Source organism: Anser cygnoides, chromosome 1 (genome assembly GCF_040182565.1).
Source record: "Anser cygnoides isolate HZ-2024a breed goose chromosome 1, Taihu_goose_T2T_genome, whole genome shotgun sequence".
Classification (NCBI taxonomy): Eukaryota; Metazoa; Chordata; class Aves; order Anseriformes; family Anatidae; genus Anser; species Anser cygnoides.
Genome location: NC_089873.1, coordinates 49,925,694 through 49,950,208, shown reverse-complemented (window position 1 = coordinate 49,950,208; position 24,515 = coordinate 49,925,694). Strand labels below are relative to the sequence as shown.

The following is a 24,515-nucleotide window of genomic DNA, read 5'->3' as shown; positions in this document are numbered from 1 at the left end:
TTTTTGCATATATTTCTTCAAAGACTTCATGCTCTCCAGTGCCTCCTGCAGTGATCTCTGGTTTTAATTATCAAGGCACCAATTAATTATCTTGTTTTATCATTGATCTAAAGTAAACTCTTTCCAGCCAACTTGCTTTCCAAAGCATAGACACATATTTCTGATGTTAAGTACTTTGTTTTCTTTTCCGGTACAAACTTAAAGTAACAGATGAATATCAGGAAAACTAGACATTCAAAGACAGAGTCTAAGTATTTTAAGGGAAAAGCTAACGAAAATACTCTAAACACAAAATATATCCTCATAACTTTTATGTTTATATTAGTTATAAAATTTATATAATATATTACAGTTTAGTCTAATTCATTTTAATAATAAAATCTCTAACAACTTATATCATAATGTTTAATACTTTGATTCCTAAGAATGTCTAAAAAAAAGTTTAAGAGCAGAAAGAAATATCTAGTAATCTAGTCTTCATTTTAATCCTCAGTTTTCTGTTATCTTGCAAAACCAAAACAAAACAAAAAGATGGAAATCAACCCTTAAGTATGTGCTCAGTTTCCAGTGACTTCAGTAAGGTTAATGTTAAACACAAATATTTGTTCATGAGTAAATTTTTTTACTACCTTGTTTTTTTTTTATAGGAATAAAATACATCCTCATTACCTGTTATTTTTACATATTTTAAGTATGTGCTTAAAAATGAAACAAGTGTTTATGTGTTTCACCCTGTTAGAACTCCAGACTCTCCAGCATCTCATACAAATTATTAGGGCTTTCTTATAAGTAAGGGATAAAACTGATTCCTTCATGAGTGCTATGCTGAACATTTCAAAATCTTAAATTATATGAAAAAAATTTACACCTATACCTCAAAATAAAAGTTCTAGCTTTGAGTAGATGTAATACCTATAAGCAAAAAATTATATGTACTACATTCAATTGTTCATTATGAGTGCCATTTTAAACACCTAGGCCTTAAAATGTTACGTTTGACCTCCTGCAGCAGTCATGGTGCTGCATATTAATGACAAGAAAGCTGGTCAGCTAGACTGCACAGAAGAGAGGTGGGGAAAAGCAGAAACTGCTACAGTATAAATGTTACAATAGCCATGAGTTCAGTAACAAATGATTTAAGGAGGCTTCAACATGAAAAGTGTATCTATGATTCTTGTCAAAGCCAGACAGTACAATGCAAATCTGGTTTGTATTTGTGCTAAATCTTCATGGGGTGCATAGAGAAGATATGGACTTTCTGAGATCTGTTCACCATTAAAGAACAAGCCAAGACCCTCACAAATGTTATACTGAAAGGTTTTAAACAATGAGTACTGGTGGCAGATATCTTCTGTGACACACTTAAATACAAGTTCCCAGATGTTGCACATTTAAAAAGAAAGAATTTATCTTATGCTTCAGGAGGGTCTGAATTTAACCTTTAACCTGCTAATCATGTACAGATGTTCATTATGTTATCACAGAAGTCATGGACGTAACGACTTTTAGCTTACCTTGTGACAGGTGGTGGTACTATTTGAGTGAACTACTGTTTAGCAAAGGAGAAGCAGGTCACAATTTGACCTTTGTGGATCTGGAGACCACAAATTTGATCCTTATCAAACAAACATGTTGCCATCCCTTTTAAAGATGAAGTTCTTCACTAGGAGAAGAAAAGAACAAAAGCATTTGCTAAGAGATTCTTTATAAGGTGTATTTTTTTTTTCTGATGCAAACTGTAGGAAAAAAAAAACTACAGAGAAAAGTCCTCAAAATCAAGAATATTTTCAAGAATATATCGAGACTGTGATGGCTACAATATGTATTCTCACATGCACTCCAAAGTTTTGGAAAGAGCTCTTCAGGAACATGTGACTGTTTGGGTGCCCGAGCAGATGTTGCAGAAAAGTCTACTTTCCATGAAACCATTAAAATTACCCACAAATTCTCCTTCATGCATTTGTTTTGTATGGTTCTCCATCATTTTTATTATTTAAAGGGTGAAATATATGGTGATAAAGTTTTACAGACTAATAAAAGACCATGGCCAAGATTTCCAAAAATGACTAATGGTTTGGGAGGCTTTTCAATGTGAGTATCCAACCTGAGACACTTTCCAGAGCCTTATTTTCAGTAAGAGCGGACTGAGAGTTTTGTGTTAACATGGTCACTTTTAAGTTGTAAAGCTGAGCAATCAAAGAAACACAAAATGTTCCTGAGATCATGAACTATCTCTAAAACTGTATTTCAGAATCACAGAATTGTAGGGGTTGGAAGGGACCTCAAGAGATCACCGGGTCCAACCCCCCGTGTTTGCAATGTTATTGCATGACAATAAAAGGAAGTGCAAATATGAATACAAAAAATAATAATAAAAATAAAAATCCTGCAAATACCTATTCTGTGGATCCTAGATGTCTTTTAAGAAGATACTGCTGAGATTATTCTAGTTTAAGAACAATGTCTGAAACTATTACAGAATTTTTGCTCCATATTTCTCTTGGTGGTCCACATTGCTAATCAATGTCATAACAGACACTGCCAGAAAAAAATCAGAGATTGAGGGACACCAATAACCACAGAGGGCAATAAAATCTCATTGAGCAGAGTGGTGTACTTGCTTGGGAATTGAATAGCCCATATGATTAAGAAAGACTGGAATGGCTAAAAAGACAAAGACTATAAAGACCCACAAACAAGAGATATGGACAACTGAGACTGCTGTAAGAGCAGTTGCTCTGTTTCAGTATCAACATTGCTGACAGGGAAGAAATGCATTGCTTGCTTTCAATAATGGCTGCCATATGATTCAGATTTAGTATGAAGCAAGGTCTGTTAAACATCAAGCATGAGTATAGTTCATTACCAGCAAACCCAGGACTACAATGCAAGCAGAGCTAATTCACCAGCCCTGTGGAGTGCTCCATTTAACAAAGGATGCAATCCCGTGTGCCTAATTTGGGTACTACTTTACTAAAATGTTAGGTGTCTTGCCTAAAAGGAAATTCAGTTTGCCAACCCCCCCCCCCCCCCCCCCCCCAATTCTCTTAAACTCCCTTCAGGGTGCCTGGAGAAATGGTGATGATTCAAAATCTGCAGAAAACATGTCTGTACACAGTTTAGGCACCTTTCACCATATACTCTGCAGTTCCAGACAGCCGTGTGATCTATTTAATCCAGGTGTTTATATTTATGCAGAGTTCACTCTGCCTCTTTCACTTCTGCAGATTGGCACCTAGTGGTGATATATTTCTCTTTTTGCATTGTTGCTTGAAATATAGAGTAAGAAGCTCTCATTTTCAGGCCCTACTCAGAGTCACAAGGACAAAAGCCTGATTACCCTGCGTGATATACCCCAATTAATAATAGCTTCTACTTATCTTAAAAGGTATGCAGTCAGGTTGGTAAGACCAAGGAGTCTAAAATAAAGAAGATGAGTGAGGGCATCAGTCTAGCTCAAAGGACAATGCAGTTAGCCCAAGAGGCCAGACCCAGCTCCTATAGACACGTTACTTCATATCATTCCTGGTGAAAACAACAAAAACAACAAAACAACAACAACAACAACAACAAAAAATGAACCAACACCAAACATACATCAAAAACAGATTTAGGAGCAGGAACTCTGCCCCTCTCCTTCTCTTAAAATAATATCGAGATCATGCTTTCCTCTCCGCAACAGTCCTTTGAACAGCCTCCTTGAACAGTACAGAGGTTCAAGAGAAGGCTGGAGCACTGGTGCCTACATTTCCTAGCTACAGAGAAGGTAGGATCAAACTCCAAAGGCTAAATAGAACCTAGAACTACCTGCCTATACCTCTCAGTTAGGAGATGTCTCTCTTGTTTAAACAGGCATTCTGTGCGTGTATGGTCAGATAAAGTATACTGAGTTTACCTGGTGAGCTCTCAGGTTCAAATAGGAGGCACTGGTTGAGGGAATCCTGGAAAACTGTTGAGCTGGCTTATTTTGTGAAACGCAAATGTCACCTGACTCCTGGTTTATATGGGATTTAGGAAGATCTGGTCTTATCCTAAAAGTCTGGAAAAAATATTTTGATGGTTTACTTTCTGCACACCCTCACTTCCTTATGAAATGAGTATTTCAGTTTAAGAAGATCCTTGCAGAGCAGCAAAATTCAGAACACAGTAACTAAAAGCTCAGCTTTTACTGGAAATATTAAACTCTCCTGAATATGCTTCATTAAGGAATGATTTTTCTGTCTGTTGCTTTTTCCTCTGTATTTTGAGATCTTCACCACAGTCACACAACAAAAGTTCCACAACACAATGCCAAGATCTGATATTTACCTTGGCTAGCTAGATTTAGATTACCTACCAAGTAAAAGTAGCTGTTAATCTCTTACCTTAATTTGTTTTCAAGTTTTCTTCAATTTCAATACTGAAATAAATCTATCCTGTATTAATACCAGGGACCTGATTTTTAAAATGTTAGATGTACAACTGTATATGGTAAGTGTATCTTAAATTAAGTACCCAATTTATACATTTATCAATTAAAAACATACACTGAGTTCTTGGCCCTCCATGTGACTATTTAGATGATTAATATTATCTAGGAAACTAATGGTAAAATAAAATATCAATTAGTCACTCAATGACTATTTTGTATATCTCCAATTTTGAAAAGTAAGCTATCATTGATTAAATATTTGAAGGTATCATAAAGATAGTGAAAACAGGCTACTTTGTAGTAGTGTTTCTTTTGTTTTCTTATTTAATTCTATTGTTTAAGAAGTGCAAATTGTTTGAATTCTTCTTCGTTTAGCTTCCCACAAGAGGGTGATGAATTCTGAGAAGCTTAGATCTATAGAAAGATTTGTCTTCTGAAAAGAATAACAAGGGTTTCAAAAAAAGAGCAATCCTACAGCTTAATGAAATATATATATATATATATATAGTAGTCCTCTTGTAATAAAACTATACTATACTGATTTTGCCAGATGAGAAATTCAAGGATCAGGTCATTTTTTAATATTTAAAAAGAAAATCCAAATGGTATAAGCTATATGAAAATCCAGCACGTATTTTATTTTCCATTAATCGTAACATACTTTGGTCTAATTTTTAATGTAGATACTCTTTGGGAAATACTGAAATTAACTGTTATGTTGGTTGTAATTTTCCGGTACTGGCATTTCCAAAGGCATTCATGATATCTTCCACAGTCCTAACTTGAAGTTAGAGTCTCACTCACCATGAACACTCCAGTTGGTAATCATCCTTTCAGACTGAATATGTTGAAACTATCTCTTTATACTGTAGATGAAATTCCTCAACAAGCACTTTGGTGCCAATTGACAATATCTTTTTCTCTGAAGAAAGATGCAGAGTCCAGCTCCATGGCAGAATTCATGCATCCATCACTATCCAAGCATGCTGCAGCATTCCAGAGAACATAAAGGAGCGTGGTCATGTTCCATCATTGCCTACTCTTTATCTTAGCTGATTTCCCACTCATCACATAGCTTCTATGAATCCCAGAGCTAAATGACTAATTTCTTTCTGCACTATACAGGCATATACATCTCATGCCATGGTTTCAGATACCTGTCATCCTGAATCTAGAGTGGGACTGAAAAATCCTTCAGGGGATGAATTTTCTTTCCCACAATTAGGAACCTACGTTTAAAAAAAATCTTATTTTTATACACAAAATCACAATTTCTTTTCAGAATCAATATAGAGTTGCATATAATTTTGGCATTCTTTTGACTTATTAGTTTTGATGTTTATTTCTTTGACAGTAAAATGGTCCTCATGGTGAAAACTAAATGTGAAGTTCACAAAACATTTTTGTATCCAGTTTGGAAACCAGTCTATAAAGTAAGATGTACAGCAGATTCATGTGACGAGGCACTGGAAAGTTCATGAAAAAAAATAAATTTGAAAGACATTGCTTGGCCTTGTTTATCTTCTAGATATCATAATCTTATTAATAAATTGTTTTACAGGGTATGAAATTTACAAAAACTTCCAGTGCTGCTGTTTGTAATCTTACATATGTTTCAATAGAAATATATTTTTACAGATATTATTCAGTACATTCCAAAGTGTCTGTATATTTTTTTTGGAATGTATTCTCTAGTCAGACTGATCAGATAACACTGTTCTCTTGCACAATTTATCCCATGCTAGGAGACACCAAAAATGTTATTTTGCACAACATAACTGTCCATACAGTTAAATCTAACAGCCCATTTTCTTTGCATATCCAAAGGCTACCTGATAACTGTGTCATCTCTGTGGCTGTGCTACTAAGTGATACAAGAACTGTTAGAGCTACAGTGGGAATGATACAAGGAGCTGCAACTTCCATACTAGCAGTTCCTGAAATAGAATCTCTCTAGGTCAGTAATATTGTAGTATAGTAGTGTCTTTCTCTAATGAGTGCTGGTGTAACAACCCCTGCAAGGAGCCCATCCATCTATTAAGAAAATATATTATTAGAGGAAAGTTACGCTACCTTGCAGGCAATGAGACTATGCCCAGAGATGCAGCTAGCAAGCAGCTCCTCAAGGGATATTCTCAAGAGATATGAGATATGTGAGTTTTTGCACATCTAATGATTGATAGAAGCCTAAAGTTAACCAATGTCATATCATTTTAAGGAGGTGGTTATGTTTTCTGTTAAAAAATAAAAAATAAAAATGCTGCCATTCTCATTGTTTTTCTAGACATTACTGCTTTCTCTCATAAAAAATTGTGCCTGTCTTTTGGGAACAAAAAAGACTAACAGAGTCGGAGTATGAAAAAATATTTGCTTTTTCCAACTTCCATTGCTGAGACTCTGTAATAGGTAGTTTTCTGCAACAATAAAAACATGGCCTATATGATAACCTGAATAATCTATGTTTGCTTAAGCTCTTATGACTAAATCTGACAGGAGGCACAGGCAGCATTCATAAACCATTTTAAGTCATTTGGGATTATTTTTTTTTCATTAACAGTTAAAAGTATTATTAGTCTTCTCTTAGTGATGAATTTAGACACTTGTTCAAAACATTGTTGATGTTTGTTTTCTTGGAGAGAATAAAAAACTCTGTGATCCTGTATAATCTTCCTTGTGAAATGAGTATTATTTGCCTTCTTTTGCCAGAAGAACAGTATCACTTTTCTTAAAATAAAGTTTTTTTCTTTTTTTTAGAATTCAAGTTCACTTGAACTAACTCCTGTACTTCCATTCTGTCATCTGGACTCAAATTTTTACTTTAAAATATTTTCCTTATTTTTTCACTGCCTTCTTATTATGCTGTTTTTATCCTTTTCTTTCACAATTTCAAGATACAAAGGTATGCTGTTCCACAGAGGAACTGTGTAAGGAGGATAATACCTAAATACATAGTGATTGCTTTAGTAATCAAGACTTGTTATAAATGTGTTTTCTGATCTGCAGATAATGATTTCAAATTCTGAAAAGAGAGATTAAAAAAAAAAAAGATAGAATTTCACCCGTAAATAATCATACTTTTTAACACGAAACAGTAGCAGCATATAATTTTTCAGATACACTGCTTCCTCCTGAAATCCTCCTCTCTTGTTTATATATCTACACCTTTCTATACATTGGACAAAGGCATGTAAATACCAGCCAAAAAATAAAAAAATAAAAATTAAAAAAAAAAAACAGTTTGAACCTTAGGGTTCCACAAAAGCTATCAAAGTAAGATTAAATTAAAGAATGTAAAGAATGCAAACTGAAATATTCAGGGCAAAGTGTTTATGTGATTCCCGGAGAAAAACCTTGAACTTGCTCAAGTTGGGCACTTTTGGAAGGTCCTTTTCCCTCAGAGAGAAATCTTTCTTTTGGTTACAGTATGTGGACATACGGGCAAAATTTTTTCCTGTCATAGCCCATAACATAAAACTGTTTTCCTTTGCATAATAAAATGCCCTGGGCATCCAATCTGACATTCCTTCATTCAAGGTGAATGCCCTGAAGCACAGATTTAGCTCATCTTGTCTTCCTCTGTGTCAGCTAGTATTCAACTATTCACATTAAGTAGAAAAGCTTTAAGAAAGATTTATCCATGAAATTTATATAGCTTCTTGATTAAGTTCTTTTCTTACAAATACAGAGTCTTTTTATCCAAAATCTAAATCTGCAAAAAAAAAGTGAGAACCAAAATGTCACAGAATCATGGAATGATTGAGGTTGGAAGGGACCTCTGGAGATCATCTAGTCCAACCTCCCTTCTCAAAAGGGGTTCCCTAGAGCACATTGCCCAGGATTTTGTCTAGATGACTTTTGAGTATCTCCAGAGAAGGAGACTCCACAACCTCTCTGGGCAACTTGTGCCAGTGCTCTGTCACACTCACAGTAAAAAGGTTTTTCCTTTTGTTCAGATGGAATGTCCCCCAAGAGCATTTTGCCCATTGGGGTGATAGCTCTTAAGACTGACTGCATTATTTTGTGTAGACATCTAAGCATCTTTGACAGTGGTGTCCCACATGTAAGAGTTAGATAGTCCAGATCTCTGACTTCACTGCTAGTACTCAGTAGTTCACAAGTGTCGGAATGGGAACAGATTAGCACAAGCCAGATGTAGACATCTGGGTATCAAATAAAAGTTTCCACAGTTCTTACCTATGGAATCTATATCCAAATGTTAGCTGAGTTATGATTTTGCAAGTATCAGGGGAGTCTGAATTATAGACTGGAATGTGAAATGATAAATTTTCCATGTGAATTTAAAGAAAACTCTTCAACTGTAGTGATGGTTCTTAAAATTGATATTTTTTCTCTATTACTTACCATCATTCTTGGAATCACATATTCATATAAATTATGAATATGTTTGAAGGAAACTCTGGAGGGCATTTAGTTCAACCTCATCTTCAAAGCTCAGGGCAATGCCAACACAGGTTGTAAAAACCTCCAAGGACAGAGAGTCCACAGCCTCCCTGTGTAACCCATGTCAGTGTTTACACTCTCATTTTGAAGCATTTGTTCATCTGTCCAGCCTGAATTTCTCTTTTTTCAATCTTTCCTTTGCATTCTTGTCCTTTCATTGTGCACCCCTGAATCTGGTCCATTGTTCTACAGTGCTCTTTTGCCAGTGGAAGACTGAAATAAATTCTTGGTCTGAGGTATATAATATATTCATAGATACAAACGGAAGTGACCTCACATAGCTTAGAAAAAAAGTAGACTGAGGAACATTCTTACAGGGACTTTCTGTCTTAGTGGCTCTCTACTGGAATTCATTCTTTTTTTTTTACAACCTTACAGCTCCTACCCTCTTCACTGTATGTTTGTTGCAGCTGTACATACAAAAATTCAAGCTGCCTTTCTTAAAGATGTCTTTCTTTCTTGTCCCCAGTTTTCAAAATAATTTAGTTTATGCTGAACAGACACTTATTTATTCCCCTTTTGGTAAAACTGAGGGTTTTCTGGTAGATCATATACCTGTAGAAATGTACACAAAGTTATAACACCTTGAGAAAATGTAAAGAAGTCACAATAACCACAAGTAGTCAGATAGATTTGATTCCTTCTATCAAGTGTATTGGGATATTTCCAACTAAAATTACATTTATTGTCAAACTACTGTACTACCTAGAATAAATGTTTCCAATTGACTTCTGCAACCATTTTGTTCCCTAGCCTAAATTTGTCCCTTCACTCTATCTCTTTGTGACAGACAACTCTCACCTCTCCTGGATTCAACATGGGAACCAAATTCACAGCCTAGGTCTAAAGACAACTTTTGCACTTGGACACCTGTTTTTTCTGAACTATGATTCTTCTTTTTAGATTGCTTTTTTTTTTTTTTTTAATAAAGGCAAAAATATGAAAGAAAATGTTAGTATCATTTTTATGATTTTCTCAGTCTCTAAATTCATATTTGAATTGAGTTGAGGCCAGCAATAGTAAAATTCAATTACAAAGATGTTATTATATCATAACTATAAAACTGTAAAAGTAACAACTTATAATGGAAATATTACCACCATCTCAGTTATTGTCATTATTGGTATTATAAATAATGTTGTTTCTTTTTCTTTTCTTTTTATTTATTTATTTATTTATTTATTTATTTTCTGTAAAACAGCTTTTATCTGCTCTTTCTAATTTAGAAATACCTGGATAGCTACAGGAATTCATGTGCACTGTGGTCATTAAGGCAGTTATTTTCAGTAAGCATGATAGGCCCTTTAGGGTAATTTTCATATAGAAGGTCTGTACAATTATGAAGTTTCTGATTATCTTATATTGAAGATAACAGGGAGGCTCCACTGGTTTTCATGATTTCATAGAATCATAGAATATCCCAAATTGGAAGAGATCCACAAGGATCATTGAGTCCAACTCCTGGCTCCACAAAGGACCACCTAAAAATCAAACCATATATCTGAGAACATTGTCCAATGTGTATTTGTAGTCCTAAAAAGAGTTTAGTTGAGGCTAATTTACAGACTCCATTATCTCCATACTACTGCAGCTGTGTTATTATCCATTAAAGCCTGCTTACTTTTAAGTTATATTTGCTCCTGTACACACATGTATTTCATAATATGACCAAGGTTAGGAGGGAACAAGGGTGTATGCAACACGTTTTTCTGTGTCCAGGGTGCTGAAGCCTTTATAACCAAGCTCCATCAACTTACCTTCCAGGAAGAGCAGAAATTGCAAGTTATAGTGACTCAGTTTCCAAGGCTCTAGCTCTATTAAGGATTACTGAACACCTATGTTTCTGTCCAGTGCCTGCAAAACTATTTATGTAATTTTCATAAGCTGATAACTAAGGTATATTGATGTACCTTAGTATAAGGTGTATAATATATATCATTGTACCTCTGCTTCTGTTAGATAAAGGGAATTTAAACAATCAAGTGATTAAAACAAGTGATTAAAATGACCAATTAATGTGAAACTGTGCTATTGTGGCTTACAATATAAGAGCAAAGAGATACAGGATACAGTGTCCCCTTTCTCCTTTAGCAGAGGGACATCATGTTCTGTATTTTTGTTAGTTTTTTAGGGAATTTCTGAATCGTAGGAAAGAGCTATTCAACACAAAACAGTGCTGCTAAATACTATTTTCTCTTAATTGTCCAAGTGCTTATTGCAAGATAAAGGTTCCCCAGCTCACTGGTATCATTTGATAACTTGATATTTTGTCAGTGAGTTTCATTCTCCTGTGTCCCTTGAATAAAAGACCTTGTGAAGATCTGTGGATGCTTTATATGTAACAACTGGCTATGCAGAAAGTACCCTCAGCAACAGGTTTTAATCTATCTTGAGGTGAACTGTTTTCAGTCTCACAGTTCACATTGTTTCATTTTGCACAAAGAAAAATTACTCACTGAAACAAACTGAAAAGAATTTTTTCTGTCCTGTTTGCTAGATCACAGCTGAGTGGCAATGTATTTCAGTATTGGTTTGTGCTGCAGAAGTCCTAGTGTTCAGTGTTTTCTGTGAACAGGGCGGCTGGGTTAAAAAGTCTGTGGAAGTGGTTGAATAATTTTCCCATAACTTTCTCTACTTGTTAATTCTTTAATATCTTTTGGCACTCCTTTCATCTTCTCATTTTACAATGCCTAGGTTCTATTCCATAATGATCCCCATTCTGATATATTCCAAAACTCCCAGCTTTAGACTTCATTTTTCATTCAGCTTTAGACTGCTATGAAAATTCTAGCTTACTTGCAGCAAAGGTTATTTTCAATCCTTCCTGTATGTGGACAAAAAAGTAACAACACTTATGAATTCCAAATGACAAAAATAAGTAGGGAAATATCTCCTGCATCTCACTTTTTTTTTATTAATCTTAGGGTTCCTTGGGATTACATATTGATTCTGAACACTTGCAACTGACAAGGTGCCGACTAAGGTGTCTTGTGGTTTGGGATTTTTTGTGTTGTTTTCTTTATTTTATTTTATTTCATTTTTCCAGAGATGATACTTTCTCTTTTTGCTATGGAAACTATTAGAGTTTCTGTCTGAGTGTTTCACAGCCTAGTAGTTGGAGGGGAAAGAGTACCCATGGGATTATCTGTGTTTGCAAGCAAGCTATTTATAATTCTCAGCTACATTTATTTTAGTGTGTGTTCCAGAATGGTGACAATATTTGGACTATGCATTCCCAGGTACAATATAGTACTATTTCTCTATCGTGAATAGCTATGGTTACCTTTTACTTATTGTCTGTGGTTTCTGAGAGATTCTATTGTTCTTTTGACAACGCTGATGAATTAATTCACACTGTTTCATAGTTCTGTGACTCCTATACTGCAAACTCCATAAGACATTGACTTAATGACCAACACAAGTACAACGTTAAAGTGTATCTTTACAAACATATTGAAACTTGGAAGTAGAGAAAACAGTTTATTTAATCTTACAATAAATTTTGCAAAACAGAATAGCTTAGATTATCATACTTTAACTTTTTTTTTTTTTTTTTCCAATTTATAAAAGACTGAAACATAGTTGACAATGATATGGACACAGAAATACTATTTGCTATGTTTTCTTTTCTACAATTTGGATAAAAGTAACATGCAAGTAATTGAATAAAAATACTTGTATATATGACTTATTTTGAAATAAGAATTATACCAGCAATAGAAAAAAAAATCTTGCCATGAGAACTTAGATGGAAGCATGACAAAAAAAAAAAAAAAGTAAACAATTTTTAACCTGAAAAAATGTTCATTTCCCTGTTATCTTTCACATATTCCATTAATTGTATATTCCATTGTATATTCCATTAATTGTTGTATATTGTAATGGTCTCTGAAAGATATTTTCATATATTTTCAACTGTTTTTATATTGTTAAATCATTTGTTTTCCTTTGAGATTGATAATATGAGCAAGGCATGAATAATTAAGAATGCTGGATTGCTTGCAGGAGAATCTTCTATTTACACAGGCTAGCCCATACTGCTCAACACTCTGATGAAACCCATCTGACTTATGTAGATAAGTCTGATACCAGATGGCACATGCTGCATGCATGGACGTAGATTTCTATGAGGCCAAATGTTTTCCTTCAATTTAACCAACCAGATGAAGGCATATTTTCCACCACATCTGGTCAGTCTTGTGCTTCCTAAATACAACCATTTGTAAAAATATGCACACATTTCCTTAGTGTTGCATGCTAAGTATTAACAAAGAGAATGGTTAATATGCAGACTGACATTTTTAAAAACATATTTTAATTTTAAAGAGCTATCTTGATGTAATTCATGTAATAATGACCCCTAGAAGGGAATCTGAGATTCTGAGGTATCTCACTCCAGTGAGATCTCGGCAGCCACCCGAAGGCAGTTGTACATCTCCTGCGGCAGGTCAGCCCGAGTGAGATTGTTTCCATCCAGGCGCAAATGTGTGATCTTGGAATAGGTCAATGGTCCAACAACCTTACAGAAACTGCTCAATGGGAACTCTGAAACAAAGGGGACACAAGTAAGAGAAAGCACAAATACTTAAGACAAATAGGACAAAAACATTATTTTTCTGCCTTTTTTTTTTTAACTTGGAAACAGTAACTTTCTATTTATTTAATTTTATTAATTTAATTTATTTTAATTTAATTAATTATTTTATTTATTTATTTTATTTTATTTTAATTTAATTTTTTCAATATTTTGTGTGAGCTTACTGGGACTTCAGGGGGTTTTGTTAGAGAGCTTCACATTAATTGTGAGAAGTTCAGAATTTCCAGATTGGGCTTTTCAGGTGTTGTGTGATTCCAGCATCTATTTAATTTTTAAGTCTTCAGATTTTATTTAGAGGCTTAACTTGGTATTTAGGAGAAAAAAAAAAAAAGAAACGTTAAGGCAAGGAGGAAGGAAGGAAGGAAGGAAGGAAGGAAGGAAGGAAGGAAGGAAGGAAGGAAGGAAGGAAGGAAGGAAGGAAGGAAGGAAGGGAAAGAAAGGAAGGAAAGAAGAAAGGAAAGGAAGAAAGGAAGAAAGGAAGAAAGGAAGAAAGGAAGAAAGGAAGAAAGGAAGAGAAAGAAACAGAGAAAGGAAGGAAGGAAGGAAGGAAGGAAGGAAGGAAGGAAGGAAGGAAGAAAAAAGAAAGAAAGAAAGAAAGAAAGAAAGAAAGAAAGAAAGAAAGAAAGAAAGAAAGAAAGAAAGAAAGAAAGAAAGAGAGAAAGAAAGAAAGGAAGGAAGGAAGGAAGGAAGGAAGGAAGGAAGGAAGGAAGAAAGGAAGAAAGGAAGAAAGAAAAGAAGTAATAAGTTTCTGGAAAAGTTGTACGTCTTATCCATAAGAAGAGGCAGTCCCCTCTGTATGTTCGTAAAATATTATTTTTGGAATGTTTCATTTTGACTTACTAGTTTTAAAATGAAATTTGGGCTGGGGACAGGGATTAAATTGTACATTTAAATTGTATAACTGAACCTTTCCAGAAAAGCAGGACTGCAAGTTAAGTTTAAAAGTAAAAAAAAATTGTAAAAATATTTGTATTTATTGCAGTTCACATATCACGCTATATAAAGCCTCCATCCAATTGAAATATGGCAGGTTTTGAATGGAAATTGTATCTTATGAGCAGTATTAACTGTAAGCAGAAAAAAAATACATGAAACAGAGAAATTCTGTGCTCAGTATACATAAGCACACATACTTATGTATTGTATACCTCTGTCATTCAGAAAAGATTTATCCTCAGGAGAGAATCTATGTAAATAAACCTAATGTCCACTGTATACCACATTGTGTAACTCTGCAAAGATAGTTCTTCATTCTCTCTGTTCCCTTTGATTCAGACACTGTCACCACTCAAGAACCAATCTGAGAGACTTGATCCTCTTAAAGTTTTTGTCATTGATCAAATGTTATAAAATACTTTTGTGGTACAGAGGACCAGCTCTCATAATTTCTGAGAAATCAAGGTAGGGTTCTCAAAACCAAAAGCACTTTTGACTACAGGTCATAGGTCATTAATGGGTTTTTGAAAACACCACATTATATATCCTTTCTGCATGACTATTTATCTCATTTAAGAAAACAAGATGACCTACATTCAGTTGTAGTACTAAAGGAAGTAGAAGAAGTATCTTTCATATCTCTACTTTAACCTCAATTGGATTCTTCCAGAACTGACATTACAATAATCTTCTATCATTGATGAAATATTTCTTGTGTAAACTAAGTATAAGTGTACACCCATCTCTAAAGGCAGATCTTTAAAGAATGACAGTGTAGTTAATTTGTTAGAGACAGAGAGATGATGTTGAAGAAAGGGTAAATGTTTGAATATATTTCACAAAATAAGGAATCTTATGTGGAGACTAGGAAATGTATTTCAAATGTTAGATCTTGATCACCAAGACTTTTTAGACTAAACAACAACAACAACAAAAATCCTAGATTTTAAATATTTTACAACCTTGTTCTGGAAGGGCATCCTTAAAAAAGAGGCATCCTTAATGGAACAAGTATCGGGCAGTCCAGATTGGAATATTGTACAATATTAAACTTGTAGACCAATTCTACTACTTTACCAGTTCAAAATGTACCCACTGAAGTGCACTGATGATTTTCATGAGATAGGATCACGCAATCTAAGAAAAAGTTATAAGATTGGATCTGTGTGGATTTTGTTGTATGAAAACAAGTTTGCTTGGCCTACAGACTCTACCATTTATTATTTAGGCCAAGGTCTCTGGAGATTGTTTGGGTATAATTTGTAAAGAGGTAAATAAATATGAATTTTAATATATATGTTTTTCATTTTCTAGTCTTTCATGGAAAATAAAATGATACAGTAAGTATAATTTTATTGAAGACCATTTGTTTAAAAGTTTTCAAAATTTACTTGTTTGTTTACCATACCGTTACTTCTGAGCACAAGTTCAAATGTAAATTTAATGTGCGTAAGCAACAAAGTTTATTACTGTTACCAAAATACCCAGCTGTGCAGATTGTTTATGAGATTGAGACAACTTTGCAAGCAGATTCAGATTTAGTCTTCACAGAAGTCAAAGGAACTCTGTCATGGGCTTCAGTGATATTTGGTTCAATTTCTTGGTGCAAAGTGTATGTATTTGGGTATTAATTTATTATACAGTTCATATAATTGTCATTTGTAAGAAGCATATTAAAAATATTTGTTTTCTAATTGCATCTATATTAGTAGAAAATTAGATAAGTGTTTCTTGAAAGTGCACTCAATGTGCAATTTCCTATATGTTCTGTATGGAAACTGCAATCAGTGAAACTGAAGCACGGTTGCACATAAAACATTACTAGTTTACTTCCTCCTTTATTGAAATGATTCATGTTCCAGATGTTCCTGCTAAAATATCTTTCTGAATAAACAGTATTAATGTTTAGAGGTAAAAAACATTGAATTTTGCTATTAGTATGACATTCATATTTTCCCTACTCAGAATTTCTGCATGAGTCAGACAAAGAAATAGTTACAAGGATTGGATGAAAGTTGGATTTTCACCTGAACAGTTATTTTCTCACTAAATGTGTCTGTTCCCATAAGAAATTCTGTCATTTTAACAATATTTATATAAGAAATATCTAAAAAAAAAAAAAAAGAGAAAAAAAAGTAAAAAAGTCAGGAGAAGGTTTGCCCTCTGCTCTCATATACCCATAGAGAAAAGAGCATAGAAACATTTATTTTTTTTAGAATTTATTTTTGACTATATGCTAGGCAACAGTATATCCCTTGCACATCAGGACTACAAGCAGCCTTAAGCTGAGGAAGGTTAATTGTGTTAAGATTTCTTGTTCAGGTGTGCAATACAGCAGAAAAACTTAATGGGATCAGCAGTTCTAGTCATCTTTGCTGGTCTGTGGTCCCATAGTAATAGTATCTGAGTCATTGCTGTACAGGCCACTGTAAAAAATCACTTTGGGATTGCTGGAGTACTTCACATAAAAGACCACAAAGCATCTCTACAACTAACTGTGTTTAGAGTAATTAAAATTATGGTACAGCTACCGATCTAGCCAATGGACTGCAGCAGAATATGTTGTCCTTTGACTGTCCCCTTGAACATTTTCAAGTTTCCTCTTGTAATACTCCATTCACATGATATCTTCTAGCTAGGAATTCATGTGAAAGCAACTGTTTCCTTAATCCTTCACAAATGAAATATGGAGAAGTCCATCTGTGGACCCTCTTCACTGATCCTCATTGATATCTGTAACTGCAGAGTGTATTTTTGCCTTGAGCAATCTATAATAATAAATATTACAAATATGTATTTAATCCCAATGCAATCCTAAATCATGGGAGTAAACCAATGTTATTAATTGGGAAACTCCACCCTGAAATTATTAAAAAAGACATACTAAAAGAAAAGAAGATTCAATCTTATCCATTCTGGATTTGAGGTATGAAGAGAGCAAAGACATTTATAAACCCACTGTGGTCCTATGCTAGCTCGGAGGTCCAACTAGCATCAAGTACAGTTGACGGAGTATGCTGTTGATACCTAACTTGCACGCAATACTGTGCATGTGCTTCTATTTCTTAGTTAGAGATCAGAGGATTTATTCTGAATTTGTCTTTATTTCTCTTTGTCTACCGCTCCTCACATTGCAGTGGGATTAAGACAGAACACTGAAGTGAACTTGATTCTGTTACAAATCTTTCAATATATATTTACATCAACTTTTGTTCAACAATCTTGAAGTCACTCAAATTCTCAAAATTTTTTTTTTTTTTTAGAGTAATTTAATGGCAATGCAGAATGACTGTATCAGACCTGAGAGACAAAACTCTTGGACAATAACTTAGAGAAATACGTCCTTTCTTTTTGGTAATGTCAAAACAGGTGGGACTCTTCCTCAAATACTAAGGTTAATCAATAACCCTAAAGATACGTGAGAAAACAGGAGACAACAGCAAATGAAAAACTCTGCAGAAATACGTTTATGTTAGCATTCAGTATAAGTGAAAACTTTAAGCTATGTAAGCACTTATACCTTTTAGGACAGATTATCATGAGACCTAAAACAGCAGTCTCCCTCTCAGAGTATATGAGTACCATGAGCCATAGTATGGAAGGAAAGCTGACTTTGTTTACAGCCATCCTTACACAAACCTCTGGAAAATGAGAATATTTTATTAATAAGCAACATATTATTTGTTTGGGGTTCAAAGGGCAATCAAGTGAATTTTTAGAAAGACTAAACACTCAAAACTGTCATTTAAGTATAATGAATAAAGAACTGCAAAGGTTTTGCTCAGCACATAAATAGTATCTCCTTAAAAGGAAATGCTTATTGCTTGTCCCACATTGATTATTAGTATATTAGGGAACACAATATTGTGCCTGTCAAATTAGATAGCCAAGGAAATCTATTAAGAAAATCTGCTACATTTCTTTTTCAGGCAAAAGAGTAAATCAGAGCTCTCTTGCATCAGTCCATATGGTAGCAATGAAAGTGCAGCAGTAGCCAGTCCTACTCCTTACACTGTCACCCTCTCCTGCTGACCAGTATTTTGGAAATACAGCTTTCATTGAAAAGTGTATTGCTGTCATGGTTGCTCAGAAGTCCTTGGAAACATGAACAGAAGGCAAAGTTGGTACCTGGGTGTCTTGCAGAAGGCTCAGAACAACCATTCTAATCAGTTAAAATTGCCTCATTTAACTCAGGAGAAATTAAATATCAACAGCTCTTTTAGGAAAGAGAGAGTATCTGAAAGAGTTCTACAGGTTGCTGTATGTAGTACCTCACGTGGAAAGCATTAATTCATTTTTTTTTCCCTCTTCAAAATAAGGAAATGATATATAGGGAAAAAAATCATAATATTGAGGAACATGCGAAACAGTAAATAACAAACAAAAGGTCTTGCCTTCTCCCAGGTAAGATAACAATTAAAATATTTGCTGTAAAGGCCAAGTCTGTATTGAGTAAGGAAAAAAATGTTTCTTAGCTAACACTGATATCCTAGACCCCCGATGGATACAGATAAGCAGATGAGGATTTTATGGTTTATAGTTTATGCTAGCTAGCAGGATGATGTAAGTCTTCTATCAGAAATGCTGTATTTGACCATACTACCTCTCCATGAGAGGCCACTGCTGACAGAGATCCAGCTGGAGAGCTTCTGACATGAAGGTGGGGTCTGCCCAGCTCTATAGTATCTCCCTCCCATCCCAGGATTAGGACAGCCTTCTAAAAGCTCTGTCTCAGCAGAAATCTCCATTATCTCATACAAGGTGTGGCTGTTATTGATTTTAGAAGGAACTGTTTTAAAATCATGCTTGAATGGAGACAAACTTGACAACTAATCATATGATGTGGAAAATGGGAATGAAAATAGAAAGCAACAGGATGAGGATTTCAAGATGGGTTTGGAAAAATACTGTCTGTAAGGTGGAAGGGGAGGAAAGGGGAGAAAAAATTATATATGTATATATAAATATATGTATATATATATATAAGCTGCTTCATTGTCTCTTTTTCATTGTGCCTTGTGCCTACTACCTTATGAATTTATTGACCTCTCCTTCTCTCCGCCCCTCCAGAACTTTCACTGACACTCTTCTGAAAGGTTGCACATACTGTAGTTTTACTCTCAGCTATCTTTTTGTTGACTTACAAATTATGACTATCCTCCGCACTGATTAAACTTTTCCCAGAGTGGTGTTTGTTTGTTTGTTTGTTTGTTTTCTAAATTGTATATGTGCACTCCATTGACTTTGATGGAGGTACTTCAGTGTACCTGAGACAAGTATTTGGCAAATAATTACCATATATGTATGAAAACATAATATTGTGTCTTTAAGATTAATTTGTGTAGCTAAATGTCTGTCTTTTAATATCAATGTGAGCAACAGTAAGAGAAATGTTAGCCGGTTACATTTATTTAAACTGGTTGAACTACTCTTCCAGATACTTGCATCAACCATTAGTGTCTAGATAGTGGTAAATGGTAAAGAAAATATGCAAATTTAACTCACTGTTAATTTTGTTGACTTGGAGGTAGAAGTTTTCAAGATTCTCACTGACAGTTGGAATGCTCTTCAGTTGATTGAAGGAGAGATCCAACTCAACCAGTGATGTGATATTGAAGACGTTGCCTGGTATTCCAGAATCTGTTAATTTATTGTGGGATAAACGTAAATATTGCAGGGTTTTAAAACCTTGGAAATACTCATCAGGAATGTTGGAGATCTGGTTATTGTCAAAATACAGCATAAGCAAGGAGTGAGGCAGTCCTGTTGGTAGCTTTGTGAGTCGATTGAAGCTTAAGTCAAGATACAAAAGTGAATTCAGGCCTTTAAAAGCCCCAGAAATAGAATCTGCTTTCAGCTGGTTGTTCTGGAGGTGAATGACAGTCAGATTTGCCAGCCCCTCAAGTGCACCGGGATTAACTTTTGTGATCTTGTTGTGACTTAACTGCAGGTCATCCAGAGTTTTGGGGAGTGGTCCAACAGCTTCAGTCAAATTGTTGTAATTAATGTGAAGTTTCTTCAAATGCTTTAGTTTAGAGAAGACTCTTCCCTTAATTTTTGAATTTTCCAAATGGTTGTGATCTAGGATCAGCCACTGTAGGTCTGTTACATTATCAAATGTGTTTTCTTCAATGCCCTCAATCATATTGTTTCGAAGATAAAGGTATTTTATTCCACTTGGTACAATTGGAATGGTTTTCAGTTTAAGATTGTCACAATACATTGCAGTAGGGTAGCTTAAAGGACAATTACATTCTGGAGCACACACTGCTGAGGATGGCCCAAAAGGATCATAACCATAATCATCTGCAGGACCATAGTCATATTGGCAAAAAATGCCACTAATCAACACCAGAAAAATGGGCAGTGAGTTTAAAGTCATCTTTGAAATGTATCTTGTCCCTGTATAGTGGAGGGGGATAAAAAAGTTACAATTCTGATTTTTTTTCCAACAATATTTGAAATTTTAGAACACAAAGAATATGATTCAGAACTAATCAATTCAGGCTTCCCATATAAAGCTATTAAATAATAAAAGTATATTACTTTGTTAGTAATGCGCAGTTGCTATTACGAATTTACAGTCCCTGTTTTGTTATAAACTGCCTTTATAGTGTGAAACTGAAGGTTATTCTGCTGTTGCAAATAACACATTTTTAAAGTCATACTGCAGCCATTCATCAAGTTACAATAAGGATGATAATGTCCAACTTTTCTAAACTTGGCACAGAAGAGTTTCCAATTTTGCTGAAGGCCATGTTCAGAGATAGTTTTGCCATTTAAATTCTATCAAGCTTTCATTGCTATTACTAATATGTTAGAATTCCTCATTTTTAAATAACGTGGTATTTTCTATTAAGTTCAAAAAGGTCAGGAAAGTTACAAACTGAGAGGGATGGTCTGCTATATAGTTTGTTGTTAAATTCCAGTAGCTTGAAATATTTTATTCTCCCATTTCCTCTAAAGAAAGGTGGGAATGTTTCATATTCAGAATAACAAACTCATAGAAACATAGTGCATGTTCTCTTGGATCTGTCAACCAGTACTACATATAGTACTACATATGGTGCATGAGTATAATCTCTATCTAATAGTGGTCTACAGTGGATCTGATATGACTGCACTTCAGATAGTGTAAGTATTCTTGAAAAGTCGATGTATAACAATGATTGTGATAATTACATTGTGTCACCATTCTAAATAAATAGATCAATAACATACTTGCTTTGCATAGGTGGCCTTCTAGATCACATATAGCTAAAGGATGTTTTAGTGTCTTTGGGTATGTTTTGTTGTGATACAATATGAGTGATCTCACCTTACTTTTTAAAGGCGTACTTCATAAGATATTAATCTATTAGTATATCACAATCTTCATAGATTAATATCTTGACAATGTTTCTTACTACCTACATGGAGTCTGTGTTATAAAGTCAGTGAACTAACTTTGCTTTTCACTGGTGAAAGTGTACTCAACTACTGTTTAAAGAGTGAGACAATTAAGAATATCCTTAGAACAATCATGTTCTCAAGTAATTTCAGACAGCATGTGGAGCCTTTAAACAGACCACCAGGCATTGATCTCAGATCTAGGCAGTCTTCCAGCAAAGTCAGCCTTGTTATTGGCACTGTTTCATGGAACACAGAATTATACCTAACGTTGAAATGCAGGATCATTGCTAGAAAGTCTTCTTTAACTAAATTGCCTTGCTTTTATTGACTTGATAAAAGCCACATAACAGCTCAACTAAAGTAACTCTAAGCAGGGCCTATTGATCTAGTGCAGAAAAAGGACTTTTTTTTTTTTTTAAATTTGGTCAATCACCCCAAAAGCCCCTCTGATGGATATTAAACTTTTGTCTTCTGCATGAATAGGAGGATTGCATATCTTTTTCCATGGTGTTGGTTTCATCACATTTACCTAATTACAAACTATTGGATAGAGAATCAATCAAATGTGAGTTGTCAGTGTAATTTTCTTTGTTCTTTATTACTGTATGGGAACATGAAAACTCTATCTTCAGTCCCCTGCTGGTATAAGTAAGTACATCTTCTCTGAAAGAAAAGTTACATTGACAAAATTTACCTCAAAATCTGGTCATATTTAGGTATTAAACATTAAGAACAGAAGACTAACTGCTTCTGTATTCAAAATATAAAACACCGTAGAGAACTTATTGGACTACATTCTTTGGCCTTACAATGACATTTTTACACATCCTCCTTAATTTATAGTCTTTCTGATAAAGTAGGATAAATTTCCTATTTTAAATTCAAATTCTATTGCTCTTGTATTTTCAAATTATATTCATAATTCTTGATTTATTACTGAGGCTGACATAGTATTATATATAGTCATTATATAGGCTGACATAGTTATTTTAAAGAGTATAAAATGTTTAACTACTCTGCAAAATCCTGGAAGTAATTTGGAGTTAGACAGCAATTTTTTTGAATGATTTTATCAAAAATTTAAAAATTTAGATGCCATTTCCTTAGTGCAAAGCCATAAGTGTATGTGTCTGACATAAAATAGCACAGTAAAGTAAATAGTGTAGTTAATTTATTTATTTATGTATTTATTTTCATTCACGCTTCTAAATGTTTCTGTCAGAAATGTAAGATGTCTGTACATGACTGATCATATACACATGCTTGGTTGTTACACTGAACTATATGAATTCAAAAGATAACATCAGAATATGTTCTTAGATGTTTATCTTATAAGCATTCTTGAATGGATTGCTTGTGTCTGTTCTACTCAGTTATGTTGTAAAATACCTGTGAAAACATTTATGAAGTTGCTCAGGCAACATGCCAAAACATACTAAATGACAAATCCACAAATCCACAAATTTGGAAAAATGCTTACTATAGTAGAGTAGACAAACTATTCAAATTATTTTGGAACCTATACTGCCTTAGTTCTAAAATTGTTGTGAAATAAAATAAATATAAATTTATGGTACCACTATAATTAATATAAATATACCTTAATTCTGCAGCTTAATGTTTTACACAATTTGCATAAGTTATCATTAAGAAGTTTCAATAGGATATTTCAAATGTGCCTTAAAAACTAAATTATTCAAAGTATGTATAATTTTCCTCTTGTTGTTTACTTCATTAAATATTTAAGTGTCTGGATGCCTTGTCTTTTTGTGAAATGAAACAAAATGATTTAACAAACAGAGTGCTATGGAGCTATTACTAATAGACTATGAATGAGTAAGTAAGGAATGAATAGTCTTAAAAAATATATTTGTACTGTACATCAATTCTTCTTTTGAAGTAGAACAAAACAGACTTGAAATGAGTGCAAGATTTATGCACAAAACTTGAGGTCATTTTAGGGAAACTAGAAAAGCAAATGTACTAAACAACTGTTGATTTGTGTTCAATTTACAAATTGGCAAACTTATCCTGACATGTTTTCACATTCATATTACAGCTACGTTTAAATAGCTTAACATTACAGTTAAAACATGCAGAAACACTTACCTTACTGCCTTGAAGCTGCTTTCGTTAATTCCCAGAGCAGATGCAATAAGGGACTGTATCGACCAATATATGCTGTAAACAGTGTCAGGAGGTAAAAGTCTGCCAGATCCTCTGTGTTACAAGAGAAGAAAAAAAAAAAAAAAAAAAAAAGCCCTAGTCACGCTGTTCTCTGAAGCTGCTATGTCATCATGGTGATCTTGTGGTGTGGCATGTACAAAAATGCAGCTCTCTAATGAAGTGCAGGTGGATACCATATTTTGTACAAGGACAACCCATCTGCTCTTCCTGTGGGATGAGAGAATGATAAGTGTTCAGAAACCTGAAAAAGTTTAGACCACTAGCCACAGCCTTATACAAAGATTTTTTGTATTTTAGAGGGAAAATATTTTCCTTTATAAAACAAATTGTAAACAGACTTTTGTTTCCCAACTTATTTTATACTGCTAGACATGAGTTAACAAATAGCACTAAGACCTCAGTGCTGCTGTATTTCTTTAGCCAAGTGACTCATTCATTATTTTTTTTTATTATTATTTTTTTTAATATCTTATGTGCACATTAAAACATCCTTAATAAAACTTTTAGCTTAAGGACCAGATTAACAGATGT

At 34.1% G+C, this 24,515-nt stretch overlaps 1 protein-coding gene across 1 annotated transcript in view; it reads right to left on the bottom strand.

The window, feature by feature from the left end:
* LOC106036881 (keratocan) overlaps window positions 1-24,262 on the bottom strand; it is a 33,716-nt gene extending 9,454 nt beyond the window's left edge. The window contains exons 1-3 of the mRNA XM_066979053.1: window positions 23,907-24,262; window positions 19,911-20,807; window positions 13,267-13,417 (exon numbers count right to left, since the gene is read on the bottom strand). Coding sequence (XP_066835154.1) covers window positions 13,267-13,417; window positions 19,911-20,787 — 1,028 coding nt within the window. The 5' untranslated portion in view covers window positions 20,788-20,807; window positions 23,907-24,262. The remainder of the gene's footprint in view (window positions 1-13,266; window positions 13,418-19,910; window positions 20,808-23,906) is intronic.
* Window positions 24,263-24,515: the final 253 nt, after the last annotated feature.